This window comes from Cimex lectularius, unplaced genomic scaffold (genome assembly GCF_000648675.2).
Source record: "Cimex lectularius strain Harlan isolate CLEC.00 unplaced genomic scaffold, Clec_2.1 scaffold298, whole genome shotgun sequence".
In the NCBI taxonomy this organism is placed as follows: domain Eukaryota; kingdom Metazoa; phylum Arthropoda; class Insecta; order Hemiptera; family Cimicidae; genus Cimex; species Cimex lectularius.
Genome location: NW_019392861.1, coordinates 344,022 through 362,812, shown reverse-complemented (window position 1 = coordinate 362,812; position 18,791 = coordinate 344,022). Strand labels below are relative to the sequence as shown.

General features: G+C 33.2%; 1 protein-coding gene across 2 annotated transcripts; it reads right to left on the bottom strand.

The window, feature by feature from the left end:
- Positions 1-781: 781 nt before the first annotated feature.
- LOC106665263 lies at positions 782-18,592 on the bottom strand. 2 transcript variants are annotated; one of them, XM_014391583.2, is made up of 18 exons: positions 18,160-18,591; positions 14,775-14,950; positions 14,543-14,614; positions 13,987-14,022; positions 13,541-13,597; positions 11,644-13,479; positions 11,295-11,439; positions 10,966-11,019; positions 10,736-10,789; positions 10,159-10,215; positions 10,049-10,096; positions 8,403-8,574; positions 7,202-7,245; positions 6,883-7,132; positions 6,574-6,822; positions 6,367-6,495; positions 3,594-3,711; positions 782-1,091 (listed from the first exon to the last, which is right to left on the bottom strand). In XM_014391583.2, exons 1-18 carry the CDS (start codon positions 18,234-18,236, stop codon positions 955-957), a joined length of 3,711 nt encoding a protein of 1,236 aa, XP_014247069.1. In that variant the 5' UTR covers positions 18,237-18,591; the 3' UTR covers positions 782-954. The 2 variants fall into 2 exon arrangements, with proteins under 2 accessions (XP_014247069.1, XP_024084562.1); XM_024228794.1 differs by having other exon boundaries at positions 1,070-1,211; positions 18,160-18,592.
- Positions 18,593-18,791: the final 199 nt, after the last annotated feature.

Sequence of the window (18,791 nt, the reverse complement as noted above, 5' to 3'; positions counted from 1 at the left end):
TTATGACATCATCCTTGTGAAAGAAGTAAACTCATAAATTCCAAATTTTAAAATCATTCTTTGAAATTAATAGATTTTGAAAAGGATTGAATAAAATTCTTTTATAGTTGTGTTTTCTCACTGATACTTCAATTTTAGACAATAAGCAATTTTGTTGTGCTGTCTTTAAATCCTTTGATAATAAGATAAAATTTAATCAACTTTAATTTTATTAAATAATTGTCATACAGATGGGATCAATTTCTGACTATCCATTGGGTGTTGTGGACAAGGGATCAAACCACTTTACAATCCATTTTTCATATTATAATCAGTTTAAAAACCATTAGCTCTTCCGGGATTCAAAGCCAGAATCGGCTCCAGAATCCACTAATTATTAATATTAAATTTCAAACTAAATTTTTTTAAGCAATATTTTTTTTCCAGAATATGCATAATAAGTACTATGCGTAGCATGATTTCATTTTTTCCCTTTTCTTTAACTGCACAAATAACCTTTTTTCTACTAAGTAGTAGTTCAAAAGAATACCTCCTCATAAATTAAAAAAAAATCTTTTTCATGTAAGCGCAATGGCAAACTGTCAATCTGGTCTTGTGACATGGATTTAAGATAAATTGCCACAAAGTAATAAAATTATATTTCAACTTCAATATAAAAGGATTGTTTAGTAATAATAATAAAAATATATTTTCAATAACAAATATAATTTTATTATAAGGTATATCAATTTAAATGAATGCGAGAAGCAAATATACATAACTATAATATAAATATTATGTGTTAAAGAAATAAATCAACCATGACTAGAACATTTATTCCATTTTACAAATATTATGTACAAGTAAAAAATATAAAACAAAATATTTTCCTTAATTTACAATAATACAATTGCAAACACGAAGGGCCACTCTTTCCCAGGAGGCCCGTCACCACTGATGTGCAGGGCTGTGTTTCTATGTAAGAGGTATAGCACCATCAATGTAATCGATGAATTCATTGTACTCTGACAACGGGAGTACCGTGAACGATAACAACGAATCTTGAATCCATCCTAGGTTTACAGGTATTACACGGTATTCCAAACACAGGCCTACAAGGAAAATTACTTTTCTTTAGACAATCTCATACTCTTCGAAAGATTTGAGCTTGTAGCTTGATATTGAGTCATAGATCCAATATGGACTAACGAGAATCAACTTGTGATGACCATCTGTAAGTCAGATACACTCTCATATTCCTTCATAATGTTAAACTTTGTAGCATGGAACATGCATCACTAAAAATTAATTGGAAAACGTTAACCTGCTTGATTTATTTTGATAATTTGCAAAAAAAATTATGGAATGACATCAGAAGAAAACTAATCTATTACAAACTAGTGTCGCATGTAACATGACATTTTCAAACTAAGAAATATCACACTTATTAATAATTTAAATAATTCCAACTTCATAAACATCAAGAGCATCTTATTAAATATTTAAAACATTGAGTTCAAAGGAACTACATTAATAATTATATTGTTGTAAAAATTTTGTGTGTGTGTGTGAATGTATGTAAGTAAAGTGATTTACAAGTGTATGAATGTTCATACTTAAGCATATGAATGAATATATAGGTTGTATAGTTTTTAGTATACATGTAGAATCTTTATGAATGACTGGCCACTTTGCATCTATCACAGTCAAGCCAGCAAGTACTGCCTGGCGTGTAATAAGCAATTTGCAGAAACCCTTTTATGAAATTTTACAAAACTTAAGTTTAAAGATGTTTGGAATAAATTTAAACCAGTAATCGTATTTTTGCAAAAATGAGATAAATGTGTGGTGAGTAGTGACCATTAGTCGATATTTATTTATAAATCGTGAGATGCGGTCTAGTGTGATGTACATTTCAGAAAAACATTTTCTTTATCGTGCCAACGTTTCGATCTTTATTGAGATCATCTTCAGGGCCTGGGATTTACAAACATTGTTTACATTTAACAAATACATGCAGGAAGTGGAAAAAAGTGAATTTATACAATACAAAATATATTTTTTATATTCAATAAAAGTATTTCTACTCACTCAGTGTTTGTCTTCTGTGTAATTGTGCCATTCTTGCGTGTCATGCTGAGAGTGCCAGTGAGATATTGCTGTTTTAACATGACATGCAAGAATGGCACAATTACAAAGAAGACAAACACTGTGAGTGAGTAGAAATACTTTGATTGAATATAAAAAATATATTTTGGATTGTATAAATTCACTTTTTTCCACATCTTACGTGTATTTGTTAAATTTAAACAATGTTTGTAAATCCCAGGCCCTGAAGATGATCTCAATAAAGATCGAAACTTATTAAATTCACTAGTTTCGTGGTCCGCTTGACCAAGTAATATCTTACAATTAATTTAGGTTTTTAGTTTAGATAAAAAAGTTAATGGTAAGAGCGGGATTCGAACCCACAAAGGGTGTATTCGAGGTCACGATAGCTCAAATGGTAGAGCAGCGGCGTATCTAGCCGAAGATCATGGGTTCGAATCCCGCTCGTGCCATTAACTTTTTTATCTCAACTAAAAACCGTAATTAATTGAAAGATCGAAACGTTGGCATGATAAAGAAAATGTTTTTCTGAAACCTACATCTCATGATTTCTGAATAATTAATGATATGAATACTTCAACAACATATTTGATGGATTACATACTTCATATTCAAACAAAAATAACAAAACATTAAAATAGCAAATAAAAAACAAAAATGATATTAGATTGAAAGTGATTATTGATTCATTCATACATGTATTCAGCAGTCATAATTGACCATATTAATTAAATTAATTATACTTTTATATAGGGTCTTGGTTGAGATGAAAAAGCTTGTGTTGCAAACAGGATTGGAACCCCAACCTTGGCTTCGTGAGTTCGAATCCTGTTTGCAACACTAGTTTTTTCATTTCAATCAAGACCTTTTATAAAAAGTGTAATTAATTTAAATTGTTTATTGAGTTAGATTCTGTATGTAAAACTCCAAAATATTGTAGTTTATTCAAAACACTAAACTGATAGGAAAGTTACCGGACTATTAAGCAAATTGTCAAATAATTTTACTAATCTTTTGAATAATATGTGGTGTTTAATTAAGCTAAAACTAAGATTATTTGGAGATCGTGAGATGCGGTCTGGTGGTGTGACATAAGTTTAGAAAAGCATTTTCTTTATCGCGCCAACATTTCGATATTGAGATCATCTTCAGGGCCTGGGATTTATAAATATTTTTTAAATGATACAAATATATGTAGGAAAAAATGAATTTATACAATGATAGAAATTTTAGACTCAATCAAAGTATTTGTACTCACTATAAATTCATTTTTTCTCATCCTACATGTATTTGTTTAATTTAAACAATATTTATAAATCCCAGGCCCTGAAGATGATCTCAATATCGAAACGTTGGCACGATAAAGAAAATGTTTTTCTAAACCTACTTCACACCAGACTGCATCTTTTGAGTAATGTTTTAGTCTTAACAAATTAAAATGAATTCTTGTTGAATGATTAAATAAGATGTTAAAATAATAAAAACATTTTTTTTATAACACTTACTTATGTACTTAAAATCTGGTTCTGACTCCGGGTCAACTATACAAACTCTCGTCATGTCCAGATCAGTAGCATCGCTGAGCTCTTCTATCACCACTGCACCACAAAGCTTTACAAGTGCCTGAGACAGTAAATTAAGAGCCCTTTACAATTTATTATTGCTTTATTATTTAGAAGCTTTGCGTGTTTATAAACAATAATAGCAATTTTAATAATTATTAAATCTACAACTGACATTAATAAATTATTTTATATAATATAAGGACTTTTTGTCATTGCGAACTAGTAAAGCAAAGATTCATTATCTCAGATCGTCCTGATATTTTTGATAATGTGAAACATGTGTTTCTGCATTTTGCGAAGATTACGCTTCTTTACAAAAGGACACACAGAAAAGGCAGAGACCAATCATTGAAAATAGTAAAATGTCAAAAAGTATCTGTAGATGAAACTAGCAACAAAAGCTGACCAGGATGATAAGAAAATTTTCAAGCAATATGGTAAAACATATTTCTATCACAGCAAATTTTTTTTTTTTTTAACATTTCCGAAAATTCTTAACAAGTTCAAAAAAAAGTGTATATAGATGTAGTGTAGATTATATTGTATACAACTCCTGAACTTGTTGTTATCAACATTTAATTTGTCTACCAGGCATAGGGTAAAATGCGACCACAAACATACACATCACTGATACAAGCACACTATCATTATACACACCCAAGAACTTTTCCCACAGCATGTGTTGGGAGTGGTGGACTTGAATAATACCCCACCCTTATATCCCAGCGCTGCTGCACTGCTGAAGGGCCATATCTTGATACAGGAGATCTGAATGTGGGATGGAGGCGCACATGAAAGTTTCGGCATGCAGTGATTCTCCAACCTGCATGAACTGCATGATGCCCACTCTAGCATATGCCCTGCCCTCCTGCAGGAAAAGGAAATTCAAAAATTGAAAACTATGGAGAGGCATTCCTACCGGGAGGCCAGGGCGATAGTGATTGTCAGTAGTCAGGGAGGGGGGACAGGAAGTTCCCTCCCTATGCTCAGGCAACATCTCATCCCGCCCTGGTACTAACTACACAATGGAAAGCAAAAACAAATGGTGTAACCACGACATCTAAACCCACCAACAAATTGGAGGAGGCTACCATCTCCCCTGCAATCATTGTCAGGGTCAAGGAGGTTTCAACCCCCCCCCCCAGAGAGAACATGAATGTCCTCCTCTCAAACATTGCTGGTGGGGGATAAAACAGTATTTATATGTCGCTAAGGAAATGGCATGGCACTTTGCGGCCAAGTCAAGATATGTGGCTTCCAGCTTTTGTAGAACAAAAACCAAGACAGAAGAGAAGGAAGTATATAACCGTCCACAGATGGTCGAAGAGTTGGAGGCTGTGTTGGGGTGCGCCCTGAATTCAAGCTCCGAGTGCGAGGGTATCCCATATGAAATGGCTCATCTTTACAGACGGGTCAAAACTGACGAAGATATGGCATGTGCCATGTATTGCGAGGATATGTCCACCTCATGGTCGTTCCTGCCACACTGTAGCATTAACACGGCAGAAATGTATGCAATTTGGCATGCCCTTGGGCTGATTCAAGACGATGTTGGCATTCTTAGTCTGCACCAACTCCCTCAGTGCAGTTTGTGACAGGTTTTCTGTCAACTACTCATAGTGCTTTTGTCGGAGAGATACCAGCAACCGGAGCATCTCAGCAAAATGAAGGTTGTTGTCTGAGTACCTGGACATCTGGAGGGTAATGATAAATGGACAAGGCAGGTAAGACCAGGACGACCCAACCTCCGGACTTAACCACCATGGTCCGGCCCTCTGATGCTACAAATACAGTAAAAAACATTATAGGAAAGTGGCAACATTTATGGGCTGGGTCAACAGAGAAGCACTCTCATATCAAGAGCACTGTCAATGGGTGGTCCTCAGAGATTCTGACTCGTAGAAGTGACATCCCCACCCAATTAAAAATAGGCCATGCGAGGGTGATACATGGATACTTAATTCTTGGGCCAAGGCCTGCATCTGTGTCCAGATGCAAAGAAAAATTGCTTTATGTACTCCACCTAATTGAAGGTTGTAATTCCTTGGCTCCATACAGAGAGCGCACAGGAATGCCACTCAATTTGAGAATTGTGCTTGAGCATGGCAGTGAGTATTTGGTTACCCTGTTCTGATTCTTGGAGGAAACAGTGTTAAAAGAAGTGTTATATAATGTTATGGTAATAATAGTTGTGTACACCTAGTTTTTGTTGAGATTGAACGTATTAAGATAGTTAAGTATAAGATAGCAGAATATTGAGTACCCCATCACCCCTCAATTAGGTTAGTTGTATAATATGTGTAAAAAAAAGATGATTGAAGAATACCAAGTACTCCACCACCCTAATTAATGAATGGTATGTAAATAGGAGTGAATGTATTTAAGAATGAACAGGGTACAAATGGGTTTGGAACGTTGTGTTGGGTGCTAAATTGACTTAGCTGTTGACAACACCCCCCCCCCCCTTGAGCCCAACCTCAGTGACTAGATGGATAAGACTGGTCTGCCCCCTGGACTGCCATAACCCGGGGAGGGTGATTCTCAATTCTGTGAGCAGTTTACTGTAAATAGTACAGCGGGAATTGCCAATGGACTATGGGAAGGATTTGAGCCTATATAAATCCAAATCAAAATTTAATTGTTTAAAAATAATGTTCATTTAAAAAAGAGTAAAATGATTAATTAAAAGTTTTAATATATAATATAATCATACCTTGATTTCCTCGCTTTGTGGATATTTAAATTGATCCCAAATGTGGATTACAAAACCTTTAAATAGCTGTTCTCTATAGCCAGATTCCATACAGCTAAGAGGCCCTGGAGCCTGAATAATGTATCTCAGCTAAAAAAAGGAAATGAAGAATGTTAAAATAACATACAAGAGTTTAATACAAGTAAAATAAAATAAAAATATGTGTACTGTTGGAAGAAGGCGGTCACAGGACATACAGTCATAAATCCATTTTATCGTTACGATCGGGATCCTTAAAGCAATAGCCATGAGCAATTTATATGTTTTTATCTTATCGAAGTCTTTGTTGCTGACAATAAGATGTGTTGTTCTTTCATCGCAAGTCTTAGAGAAAACGCCTTTCACCATTTTGGCGAATTCCATGACTTTTGCCTTTTCCGTCGCTTCAAGTCCAGTTTGCACAAAGGTGAGAGTGGTCTGCATAAAGCAAAGGATATTAGAAATGATCAAGCGCAATTTAAACAATAAATCCCATACCCTGTAGACTCCACGTTTAAATTCATGCGGGTCATTGATTATCTTTACGTTTGGACGTGATCTTGGGTCAAACCTGTGCAAGTATTCCTTATTTATGGCAGGAATAGTGTTTAAATTAATTTTCTTTATTATGCTCAATGAAGGTTTCATAAGCGTGATCACTCTTCTGCCCTTATACGGCTTGACGGCTATGCTAGTTTTCAGATCAGTGTTCTGAGATTCATTGGAAATCAGAGATTCTTCATCCTCCCTTAAAAATAAATATTAAAATATTATTTTACAAAGAAAGTAGAATACATCACAAAGTTAGACAACTTACACAGAACTATCAGATTTCTGCATGTCCATTTCTAGTTCTCCCTCCTAAAATCAGAATTTAAATAACAGATTAAATAACTTGTTATAATTGATATAATCAGCCTTAAATGTGATTTTCTATTCAAAAATCAAGAATAGGGCCAATTTAGCCAATTAAGTTTATTACCTACTTTTGATATTAATGCTTTATTAAGAGCAAAACAAGGTAATAAATTATTAATTAAATTTCAATTGCTAAATGATTTGGTGAATTTTCTTTCATACCATCAAAATTAAAAATATTTTATAAACTCATGAATTTCTGATCTCGTTTAATCTGGTTTACATTAAAATAAGTATGTTGTATTTAATATAGATAAAAATATATACCATTTGAAATAGATGTCTGGTTTCCAGTTTTTGCACATACATTATATTTTCACTCTAAAGATAGGGAAACTCCTGTTACCTTAAAAACATCCCAACTTTCACTACCTCTTCTGCACATACTCATACACATATTGCCCTCCGGCCTGACTAGTACGGTTTTCCTGAGACTCCAACTCAGCATATCTCTATAATAAGAGCAAGATGAGAGGGGGGTCAACCATGAATCTGTCATGGATAACTGAAACTGCGATCAGGGAGTCACTACAGAAGAGATAGGCAGAGCCTCCTTCATCTCGTATCACCCCGTTTGTATGCCAGATTGCATACAACTCTGCTGTTGCAATACCTTGGAAGGAGCCAAAGGTAGCGAGCCAATGTTATAAATGGCAGAGGCCACACCATCGCCGGTCTTAGACCCATTGGTAAAGATGAGGCAAAAACTGGCAAACCCATCAGGAACACAGTTAGAAATGTGGTGGTGTACATGATCTGGCAAGTGCTGTTTATGATATTTTTTATATGTGATACTATTATATCAATTACACATAAAATATGAATAGAAAATATAATATGGTAAATCAAGTAGTTAATAACAATTTTGCTATTAAACAAAAATGAAAATAGATGTGATATTGGTTCATAAAACTTAAGTGTTGTTATGTGGTGGATATATTGTATGTGAAAATATGTGTTGTTATGTGGTATAAGAAAATCATAATTCCTTTTGATAAAAATAATTTATTGTGTCGCCTTATGTAATAAACAAGTGTATTTGCAAATCTCAAACCGTTTTCAGTAAAAATTAGATAGGACTTTGTAATAATAAAAATCACCTCTGCGTGAAGAAAGTCCATTTCAAGTTGCCTTTTGATTTTTACGTTTTTCTGTTTGTCACAAATTTTTATAAGATCCCGCTGGCTAACTACCTTCATGTCCATTATATTTGAATCATCGAGTTTTTTGACTTCACTATGAGTCAAGGGTGTAACTTCCTGGCAGATCAAGCTAAAATGGATGTTTAGATTAGAAAATTTACTTTATGGATGAACTAGCTAATTGGAGTACTGAAGGTGTCTATCTATTTTTTTTTATTATAAGAATAAAAAAATAAATAATTCCAATGTTTATTATTTTTTATCAAGTTTAATTGTACATATACTCAATTAATTAACCACAATTTTTCATTTTGAAAAAATATCGTATAATTAATTGAGTATAAATAAATAATATTGGGTTAGTGCAAAATTAATGAATGTTTTGAAAATTGGTTTTATTTTTGCAGGTGCCTATCATGTAAACAAAGCTAAATCCTCAATCTAGTTTATGGATTATAATAAATACTTTTAACTGTTATCTTTTATACAAAACATTTTCTTTTACATTGAATTTTGTAAGAGCGAGGCTGTTCGCTAAATTTATTTGTATGAATTTAAACTTAGGCGAAGTGCGGCTCAAAGCGCTCATAACATCAATACAATTTGGGAGAAGGGAAGCAGTAGTGAATGCATGGTGAGTTTCAAAGATTTTGTGTTGGAGATTTCGACCTCAAAGACAGAGAAAGTCGCAGTAGGCCTTCCGTTATGGATGTCGACCAACTCAAAATGTTTATTGAAGAAAATTCCTTTAAAGCAACACAGGAAATTGTGAAAGAGCTTAGTGTTGAACACTCAACTATTTTTCACTATCTGGAGCAAATTGGTAAAGTAAAGAAACTCGACAAGAGGGTACCACACAAACTAATCCAAGCCCAATGAAATTGGCGATTTGAAATTTGCACGTCTCTTCTCTTGTGCCACCAAAATGAGCCATTTCTTGATTGAAACAATATGTGCGATGAGAAATGAATTCTGTGTGATAACAGGAGGCATAAGGTCAGTGGTTGGACAAAGATGAAGCCCAAAACACTTCCTGAATCTGCACCAAAAAAGGTTATGGTGACTGGTGGTGTACGTCTGGGGTTGTTCTCTATAATTTCCTGAATTAAGGTGAAACTATCACAGCAAAGAAATATTGCCAAGAAATTGACAAAATGCATGGGAAACTGCAACGTCTTTGTCCAGGAACATGTTAAAGCTAGGCTTCATGTCACAATGCCAACCCTGCGGAAACTTAAGGACTTATGATCTGAAACCTTACCGCACTCTCCATATTCACTCAACCTCTCATCTACAGACTTCTTTTTTTAGACATTTTGATAATTTCTTGAGGGATAAAATTTTTAGGGAATGTGGTGCAGCTAAAAACCTCTTTCAAGTCTTTATTGTAAGTTGAAATAAATATTTTTGTCAGTGGAATAAAAGCGCTTATTACACGTTGCAAAGATATATAGATTGTGAGGGGAAATATTTCGAATAAATTTTCTTTATTAAAAAAAAAATATATATACTAAAAAAACATGCCTTTACAAAACCTGCATTAATTTTCCACCAGCCCAATAATGAAACTAGTTCAAAATGTAAGTTAACAATGGCTTACTCACCCAGTTGTCAATAAAGAAGCTGGAGTTGAATTTCTTCTTTTAGAAGTACTAAAATCAAAACAAAAAAATTAATCATCATATTGTAGTTGAAAATAGCAGTGAAAATTTACCCCACGTGCAAGCCTTCTTCTGTTTGAACTCCAACAGACATATTATTTTCAACCTCCCTGTACAAAAATTAAAGCAAATTTATAAAGTAATATTAACATACCATACAACATGTGATGATTAGTGACCGTTAATCGATAATTATTCAGAAATCGTGAAAAACAGACTGCATCTCACGATTTCTGAATAATAGCATACAATATATTATAATCATTATTAACAATACAATTATAATTATGTATATGGTGTTTGTAATTATTAAGGGGAACATAGTGGCCGAATTGTTAGGCTATCTGATTTTGTATTTGTTATCGTAGTGCCTTTTACACTTTCCCTAACTTGTGTCAGTGGCGATTCTATCCAACTGGCAAATCAAGTTTGCTTGATGGTTAAAAACTGATGTTTGTGATCCTTGTAGAACAACAGGCCGGTTTATATCTCTTTCCAGTTTTCTTCACAGTAAATAAAACATCAATATTATTTCTAGTTGGTGTTGTAAATATGCAAGTCTAGTTGTTCAAGTCAACAGCATTTTTCGCTACAAAATGGACAAAATAAAGTGAAAGGTATGAAACAAACCTTCCCCATTCTTGGGCCCTCAGCAGAGATTCAATATTTATTAAATCTGTCTTCCTGAAATAGAAATAAATAAACACTGTAAGACTTAATGAGATTTTAAAAACAGCATTTTTTATAGTAATACCCAAACCAGCTTCACCTCCCCATTAAATTGATGAAACAATCTACTTTTTTTTTTCAATTTTAATAAATACATTATGACAATAAATGAAAAAGATAATAAAGCATACCTTTCATGTTCTTGTACCACTTGAAAAGAATTTATATAGACAAGATCAGACCTCCTGAAACATTATTTTGCTTTTCACAATTTCATTTATAGAACAGGTAAAACATGAATGTACTGCACATGCATTAATGTACATAATAATAATTGTTATAAAACTGAAAATGAGAATTAATCAAATTTGAAATTTTGTGGATTATAAATTGGAATTTGGAAGGTGCGAAAATTAAAATTTGCAAATGAACGATATGTTGAATGAAGTTGCTCATCAGCCCATAAAATAAATCAGTTGTACAAATATCAGTATCATAAAAATAAATATTAAAAACATACCCAAGTGTGCTTCGAGTTTTTGAAATAGGTCCTTTAAACTGGAAAGGACATTTCTTTGAGAATGGGCAGAACCTACTTTTTGATTGTTGTTCCACAAATGGTGTTTTTTGTAATAAAGATTCTGCTTGCTGAGGCGAATTCTCATCTGTAACGTCAACAAATAATAGATCTTGTAATTTGTCGAAGACGCATGAGGATTCACTTGAGACGTCCCCGCCTATATCGCATGCAATTTCAAGCTGTTTGAAAATTTTGCAATCTTCCTGGTCAAGAAACTCTGAATCGCCTTTGGGCAGGAATTTGCTTTTTCTATAATCATCTTCGTCACTTGAAATATTATAGTACTCACCCATTTTACTTTTTTCGTTATCCTGTTTATCGTTCACTGATATAATATCCACCTGCAGTAATCCTGAATTCTGATTTGGTTCACTAAACTCTTCATTTTTCAAAGTTTCTTCACTACAGGGATCAGGAGATGTAGGGGTTGACAGGGGCTCAGCCGGTTGATTTAATGTCTCTTTCACTTCTTTAAATTCCACTTTTTCTTCAGTTTCAATGTTGTTTCCATTTTCCTTGGTCGAAGTGTTGGCTTCTTTCATCTCTTCTGCTTCATCCGAACTCGAGTCGAGGTCAATTATATCAGACTGTTCTGTACGTTTCTCTAACACATTTTCTGTCTTTTTAGAGGCAGACTGAAGAGAAAAATATTCTCTTTCATAATCTTCAGTCTCTAAGTCTGAATATGGAATGTCTTCAGAATTTGGAGGGGATGAAGAACGTGCCAACGGTTCATCACCATCATCAGAACTTTCATAAGAAGTTTTTTGAAAAACTTCATTTTCTGATAGAGAAGAGGAACTATAAGTATCTAATCCTCTGGAAGCAAGCAGAGCTTTGATGCCGGTCAGTTGTTCTTTTTGGTAATGTGGTTTAGGAAGTGCAATTTTTTTTTCATCATCAGTGCTGGTACTAGAATTGCTACTGCATTCATCAAACTCCTGCTCTGCTGATGCTAAGTTCTCTCTCTGCTGGTTTTCTTGATATTTATCTATCAATTGATTAGTCAACGCAGATTGTGATGGATCACAAACTTGATTCATTTTATTAGAGGGAAGTGCCTCAGTTTTACAGCTTTTTTCATTCACACTATCACAATTTTCTGTGAAAAGATTTGTATTATGTGAGAATTTTTCAGAATCCTTTACAATGATAATGCGCTCTTCTTTATGCTGTTTTTTGCAGTATTCCAGTTCACTGCCATCATCATGACATTCCATTGTATAATAAATACTGTTATTTATCTGCTTAGGAAATCCACTTAAAGATTCTCTGTCTTTAGAATGCAGTCCAGAAGAAATCAACTGATGTGATTGTCCATCATGAGAAACTTCATAATGTATATTTAATTCTTGATTCTTAATCAGATTTGAACAGTTTTGAGGAAAGATAGCCATTGTTGCTTTATTGCAAAATGTTTTGATTTCCGGCATCTGACAAAAAAAATTAGCTGTAGATTTCCCAGTATGATTATTCAGGTTGATACTTGAAACTTCAGTACACTTGTCGAGTTTAAATTTTCTGTAATACTTTGCTTCCATCACGATCCTTCTTCTTTCTAAGTAAAAATCAAAATAAGAAGCAGGACCGTTTTGACCATCAGTATTTAAAGATTTCTCACAACACTCCTTATAAACACTTTTTATGTCAAGTGAATTTTTTAACTTTGAAGTTTGAGGAATATTTCTTGATAAGTTCTGATAGCAAGTGCTAATTGCTTTAACTGGTTTGTTCATTTTTTTAGAATTACTTATTTTCTCAGGTTTTTTCTCTACTTTTTTGGAAAGATTTTCTAATCGGTTTGAACTTCTAAGCATTTGTTGATCATCAGTAATTTGTCCAATTACAGGATTGCTGTTTTCTTTTGCTTTAACCGTGTCTTTTCCTATCAAAGTGGAAACAATGATCCTTTTCTTTTTTTTTGGATAATAAAACCGTGCCTCATCGTTTCCACTTAGTCTTGGTGATTTTCTTAACTCAACAGGAAAGTCATAGGACTCAAATGATAAGCGGCGTTTCTGTGGTCTCTCAAGCATAGTCTTATTTTTATTGTCCAATTCATTTTTAGTTAGTCTCTGGCCTTGGCTGGTTTGAGAAGCCTTATTATTTTCCTTGCGTTTTGGAGCTAAAATAAAAACTTGTATTACTTTTCATTCAAATGCAAAAAAAAGTTTCATAATATTCACCTTTGTAATTAGTTTCATCCAATGATGCTTTTCTCTTCTTAGCTTCACTTTTTGAATCTAAAAATAAATAATGATGATTAATCAAAGGTTTAGATTTCCACCATAGCAAAAAAATCCATCTATTTTATATAACGATCAATCTGTCAATTTAGTAATAAAAGAATTTGATGCTGTTATTATTCGCTTAATTGAATTAAATCTACAATAGTTTTGTCAAGCTGAATTGAAGAGCTAAATAATTATATTATTAATAATAATAATTAAATATATCATTTAGGGCATGAAATTATCTTAGCTGTTAAAACGCCCTTAAAAATTAATAATATTAATAGTAAAACTTATGTTAAACAAATTCCTAGACAAAAAAATTCTAGTTGCTGCAGTTATTTTGCCATCCCTAATTTAATTTAATATTAATATATTATAAATAATAATGAATTTAATACCTAGACTCCTGTTCAAAATTCCTTTTGAGTTTGGTCCTAAAATGAATAAATACATTAACATTTTCATTACTTTTTTGTCATGATTAACAAATTTATTCCTCACACACATGCATCATTTAAACTTAGAATACACTTAAATGTAGAATAATGAATAAAAAATTGACAGGTTTTCTTGGATCCTTTGTTAGAAATCTGTGACAAACTGGAGCGTCTTACAAAAATATCGGTAAATTTCTGAGAGGTTTGGTGGGAAATGAAAAAAGCATACGAGGTAGCAAAAACTAGATGTTCCACCATCCTGAACTTCGGAGTTGGCCTACTGACACTAATAGTTGAATCAATCAGTTATTGAAATGGATTACTGGATTGGCAAAGATCAAATACAATAGCGCAAGATTCTCTAATTGAGAACTATCAAAACACGAGGTGGAAAACACGTGAGAAGTGGCAACAGTCAACCCTTAGACGGTTCTCAGTTTACTTTTTAAACAAATATTTATACTATTTTTGAACTATTATATTTTGTATATACATATTACTTTTGCAATATTCTTACCTTGTTTGGCTTTTGTGGGCTGCACCACTTTATCAGATGAAGGCACAGTGATAGTTATTCCATTACTAGGACCTACAATTTAAATTGAAATCATGAGTGTTGTACATTTTTGTAAATTTATACAAAATTTTATATTAACTTAAATTAGGCTTTAAGAAGTAATACACAAAAAAGAAAAAAATAATTCCAAACAAAAATTATCTTAAAAATGTTAAAAATTAATATTCATTACCAGTTAATTGGTGGGTTTTTAGAAGATTTTTTACATTGATTAATCGCCTCAATGAATACGGTGTGTAGAGTTCTGGGATGAGAATGTTGCATTCTGGACACCTTCTATTAGTGACGCAGGCAGGGCATAAAAAGTGGCCACAAGGCGGTGTTGACAGCAATTCATTATTTTTATAGCTGAAATTTAAGAATAAACATGATAATTAGTTTAAAAATGCTACTATTCAGTTCACTTTATACAAATAGGCTTTTTATACTACAGCTTTTTTTGCAAGTAAATTCTGTATTTTGTCAAAATCATAGCCACTATTTGATTAAAGTTGATTTCTTAATTTAAAAACAAGTAATTCAGATCAAGCCAGTAACATGAAGTTTTGATAAAATAAAAATATAAAAAAAGAATAACCTGTGATAATATATTAATACATATATTATTTATGGTTTTGCAATGGACACCCATTGTGAAAAAACAATTTTTTAAATGGCCTTATGAACTTCACATATTAGTCGAGGAACGTGGTTGATCAAATCCAAAGTGTATTCTTTTTTTGAGGGAAAGGGAAGTCCTTGAAAAAAAGGAAAGTGGGAATCGAACCCACGCCGTGGCACAGGATCTAGAGCCGAGAGTCTATCACACTGACCACTCGGCTCCAACAGTCCCCCTACTGACAATTTTTATTAAATAATTGTTCGATATACCATATAAAAACAAAACATAGGCAAAACTTTAATAATCCAAGGAAGTATTGTATTCTTATATCAAGATTTTTGACATAAGCGCCCTCGAAAACTTGGAGCAGCTGAAGGAGGCAGGCCGCCTTGAAATACATTCCATCAAAAATCTCAATGTTTTAGTTGCTCCAGTTTCACCTACCATCTTCACTAGAAAATGCTAAAATTCACTTTAAAAAAATCTGTATTTTGGTCGTTATTGCTCATCCTGGTCTGCCCATCCTCAATATGTTGGTCAGACCCAAGACTGAAGATGGCAAAAAGCTGAAACACATTTGACAGACTAATGTTCACGAACTTACAATCACAAATCAACCCACAAATTAAAAATTATATTGTTAATTCTTTGAAAATGAAAAATATCATTTCTAAAGATATAAGATTTCTAAAAATAGGCACTGAGTTGTACATTGTAAGCAGTAGATAATGATGATTTTGCTTGACAAGTCAAGGCCTGACTATCAAATATGAATATTGAAGTTATTAGAATGTTTGACATTGCTTTGACATTTCCAAAATTCATGGTATAGTAGCAGAACACATGGGGTTTAACAGCAATCAGCAGTTAAGATGTGATAGTGAGATCTAAAATGTTCAATATTGTTTGGTAGTAAATTGTAGTTTGTTCAACATTAATCAAGTATGAAAACAATTTAAAATCTTTATTCAATTTCAGTCAGACTTACACATTTTTTATTACCTACCACCCTCCCAAAGTAATGGCAACTTCTCTAAACCTACCTCTACCTCTAATTTAGAGTCTTTATTATTAAAAAATTCTGTAAACGCATTTTCTAACAATTTTTGATCAACTAATTTTTAGTTGTAAAATGTTGTCTAGGTGTTGAAAAAAATGGTAGTCGGTAGGCGAGTGGTATGGAAAATGGGGAGGGTGAGGCAGAACCTCATAACCAACAGCCAACAGTTTTCATCGTGTTGATATATGTGAGGAGATATGTAGCCGAGCGTTGGGTAACAGAATCAGCCTTTTCCAAATGAACAAAAATGGCTTCATTAATGTCCATTTCTGATGCATTGCTTCAATTTGAGAGCAATACATTTCGGCATTGATTGATTCACAAGGATTCAAGAAGCTTTCATAACAGCCCAAATAAAGCCCACCAGTGACCATCACCATTTTTTGGATGAATTGGGAGCTTTGGAAAATGTGGTGCTTGTCCTTTGTCGAGCCACTGTCCAAATCGTTTGCTGTTATCGTAGAAAATCCACTTTTCATCACAAGTGACTAATTCTTTCCAGAAAAGGTTTGTTTCTGTTTCAGCAAAGAAGTGTTTCGCAAACTTCTAAAGATAATTATTTGGCGGACAATTAATTGCATGAGGAACCCAACTTTCAAGCTTTTTCATCTTTCCAATTGCCATAAGGTGGTCGCGAAGGTCGATTTGCTAACTGAACGATTCTCAGAAAGTTCTATCATAGTTGTTCTGCGATTTTCATAAACTTCAATATCAAAAATCCTTCCATGACCTTCTTTGCCTCAAGGCTAAAGTCTCCTCAAAATTTTCTAAACCATATCTGAATGGTGCTCTCACTTACACTGCCACCACTCCAGATTTAGTTAATGTTTCTGAATGTTTGGACACCATTATGACAAATTTTAACTTGTAAAACAAAACTACGAATAAAATATATAATCAGTGTTATTTATAAATATCAAAATGATATATCTATGAAGCCAAAGCAGACTCTACACTCTAAATATGAAAATCACTGAAATAATCCACTATATATTGTTAAGGAGTTTTAGCACTAGAATACTGTAATAATGTTTGAATCCTGCTCATGTCATTGACTTTTTTATCTCAACTAAAAATCTTAATTAATTGTGATATATTAATTGGTCAAGCGGACCACGAAATTAGTGAATTTTTTGTAATAATGTTGGATCGAATTGAAAATTAGTATAGAGGACAAGTCGAAGGTCAAATGAACACCTGCGAGTTTTCTACTGCAGTAAATAAAGAAGTGACTGATTTTATTATTCAAACATATTGAACATAAAAGGCTCATCTTTTTTGATAATTAGTCATTTGTATGTTTATTCGAATATGGTACGTGTAGCAAAAATAATTTTCATTGTACTTCATTTTTTATACTGACTATGAATTTATATGCTGTAATGTTTTTCATTAGATAATTAGATGTTTAGGGGTTAGATAATTAGATGTAATTAGTTTTATGAATTCAAATTTTAAAGTTTTTCTAGGCTTAGGCTAACATGTTATGGACTAAATTTTGGTTATGATCCTAATCCTAAATTAAATGTCGACATTGCACACATTTAATAATTGTAAAATTGAGCGTTTATAAGATGTGGAAATAAGAATAAATTACAAGTTTTGAAAGATTGTTTACATAAAATACAAATTGCATGTATATTTGTCGATATTTTTTAAACATATTTTAAATGGCAAGGCTTGGGGATACAAAATTTATTCGATCCAACTAGGCTTAATAGTTTTCTGTGTATCTACGCGATATTGGGAACAAGTCAGCAAAATGGGCTTCGGCTGTCAAAATTGACCAGGAAACTGGAAATGGTGGGATTTGTTAGAATGTGCGTTCGCCAAATTTTGCAAAGGCCATTTTCCCACGATAATCGGCATTATTGTATCAAAATAAATTATACGTACCATTTCACGCAAACAGCAATCCTATCGACGCTATCACCGAAAGAGTCACTCGAAGCCCGGTTTGCCTGGCTCATCATTGAAAAACTGGTAAAATTATCAAAACCTAATGGGTAAACTATAAAAGCACGACTTTTAGACGGTTGTTATTTACAACTGAAAGCCTATCTCCCAGAGGAAAGCATCTCGCCTGACTTATTTGAATGTCCGGTAGGTAACAATAAGTGTAGCCTCAAAGCGGTAAAACAAATAGCTGTAAACAAAAATCGGTTATTTGGATTGTGACGTTTTCCAAGTCGGGACCAATTTTAAATGACATTAGTAAACAAAAAACGGAAACTTTTGGACAAAAAGATATGCAACAGGCTGGCAAATCGATTCGTGAAATGAAGCGATAGGCCTCGTGAACGTCAATTGCGAGGTGCAGCTACCAGCTGGCGTTACTGAATCGACGAAGTGTACCTGAAAGCAGGAAATCTCTCTTGAAAGCAGACAGCCAGCAGCATAATTTTATTTCGTGTTTTTGTTATAGATTAACAGCAGATGTCATTGTGTTGCTTTACAAACAACTCCAAAGCGGACATTTATGGGTTTTGTTAATCACATTTACGGTTGAAGTATTTTATGAAGTGTCA

What these genes read in the sequence shown, in the direction of transcription:
- LOC106665263 (XM_014391583.2), bottom strand. Translation starts at nt 18,236, where the DNA reads ATGATGAGCCAGGCAAACCGGGCTTCGAGTGACTCTTTCGGTGATAGC. An exon ending in TTAAACGTGGAGTCTACAGG is followed by an intron (nt 6,823 to 6,882) that starts GTATGGGATTTA and finishes TGCTTTATGCAG; the next exon opens with ACCACTCTCACCTTTGTGCA. An exon ending in ACCAGATTTTAAGTACATAA is followed by an intron (nt 1,092 to 3,593) that starts GTAAGTGTTATA and finishes TTTTCCTTGTAG; the next exon opens with GCCTGTGTTTGGAATACCGT.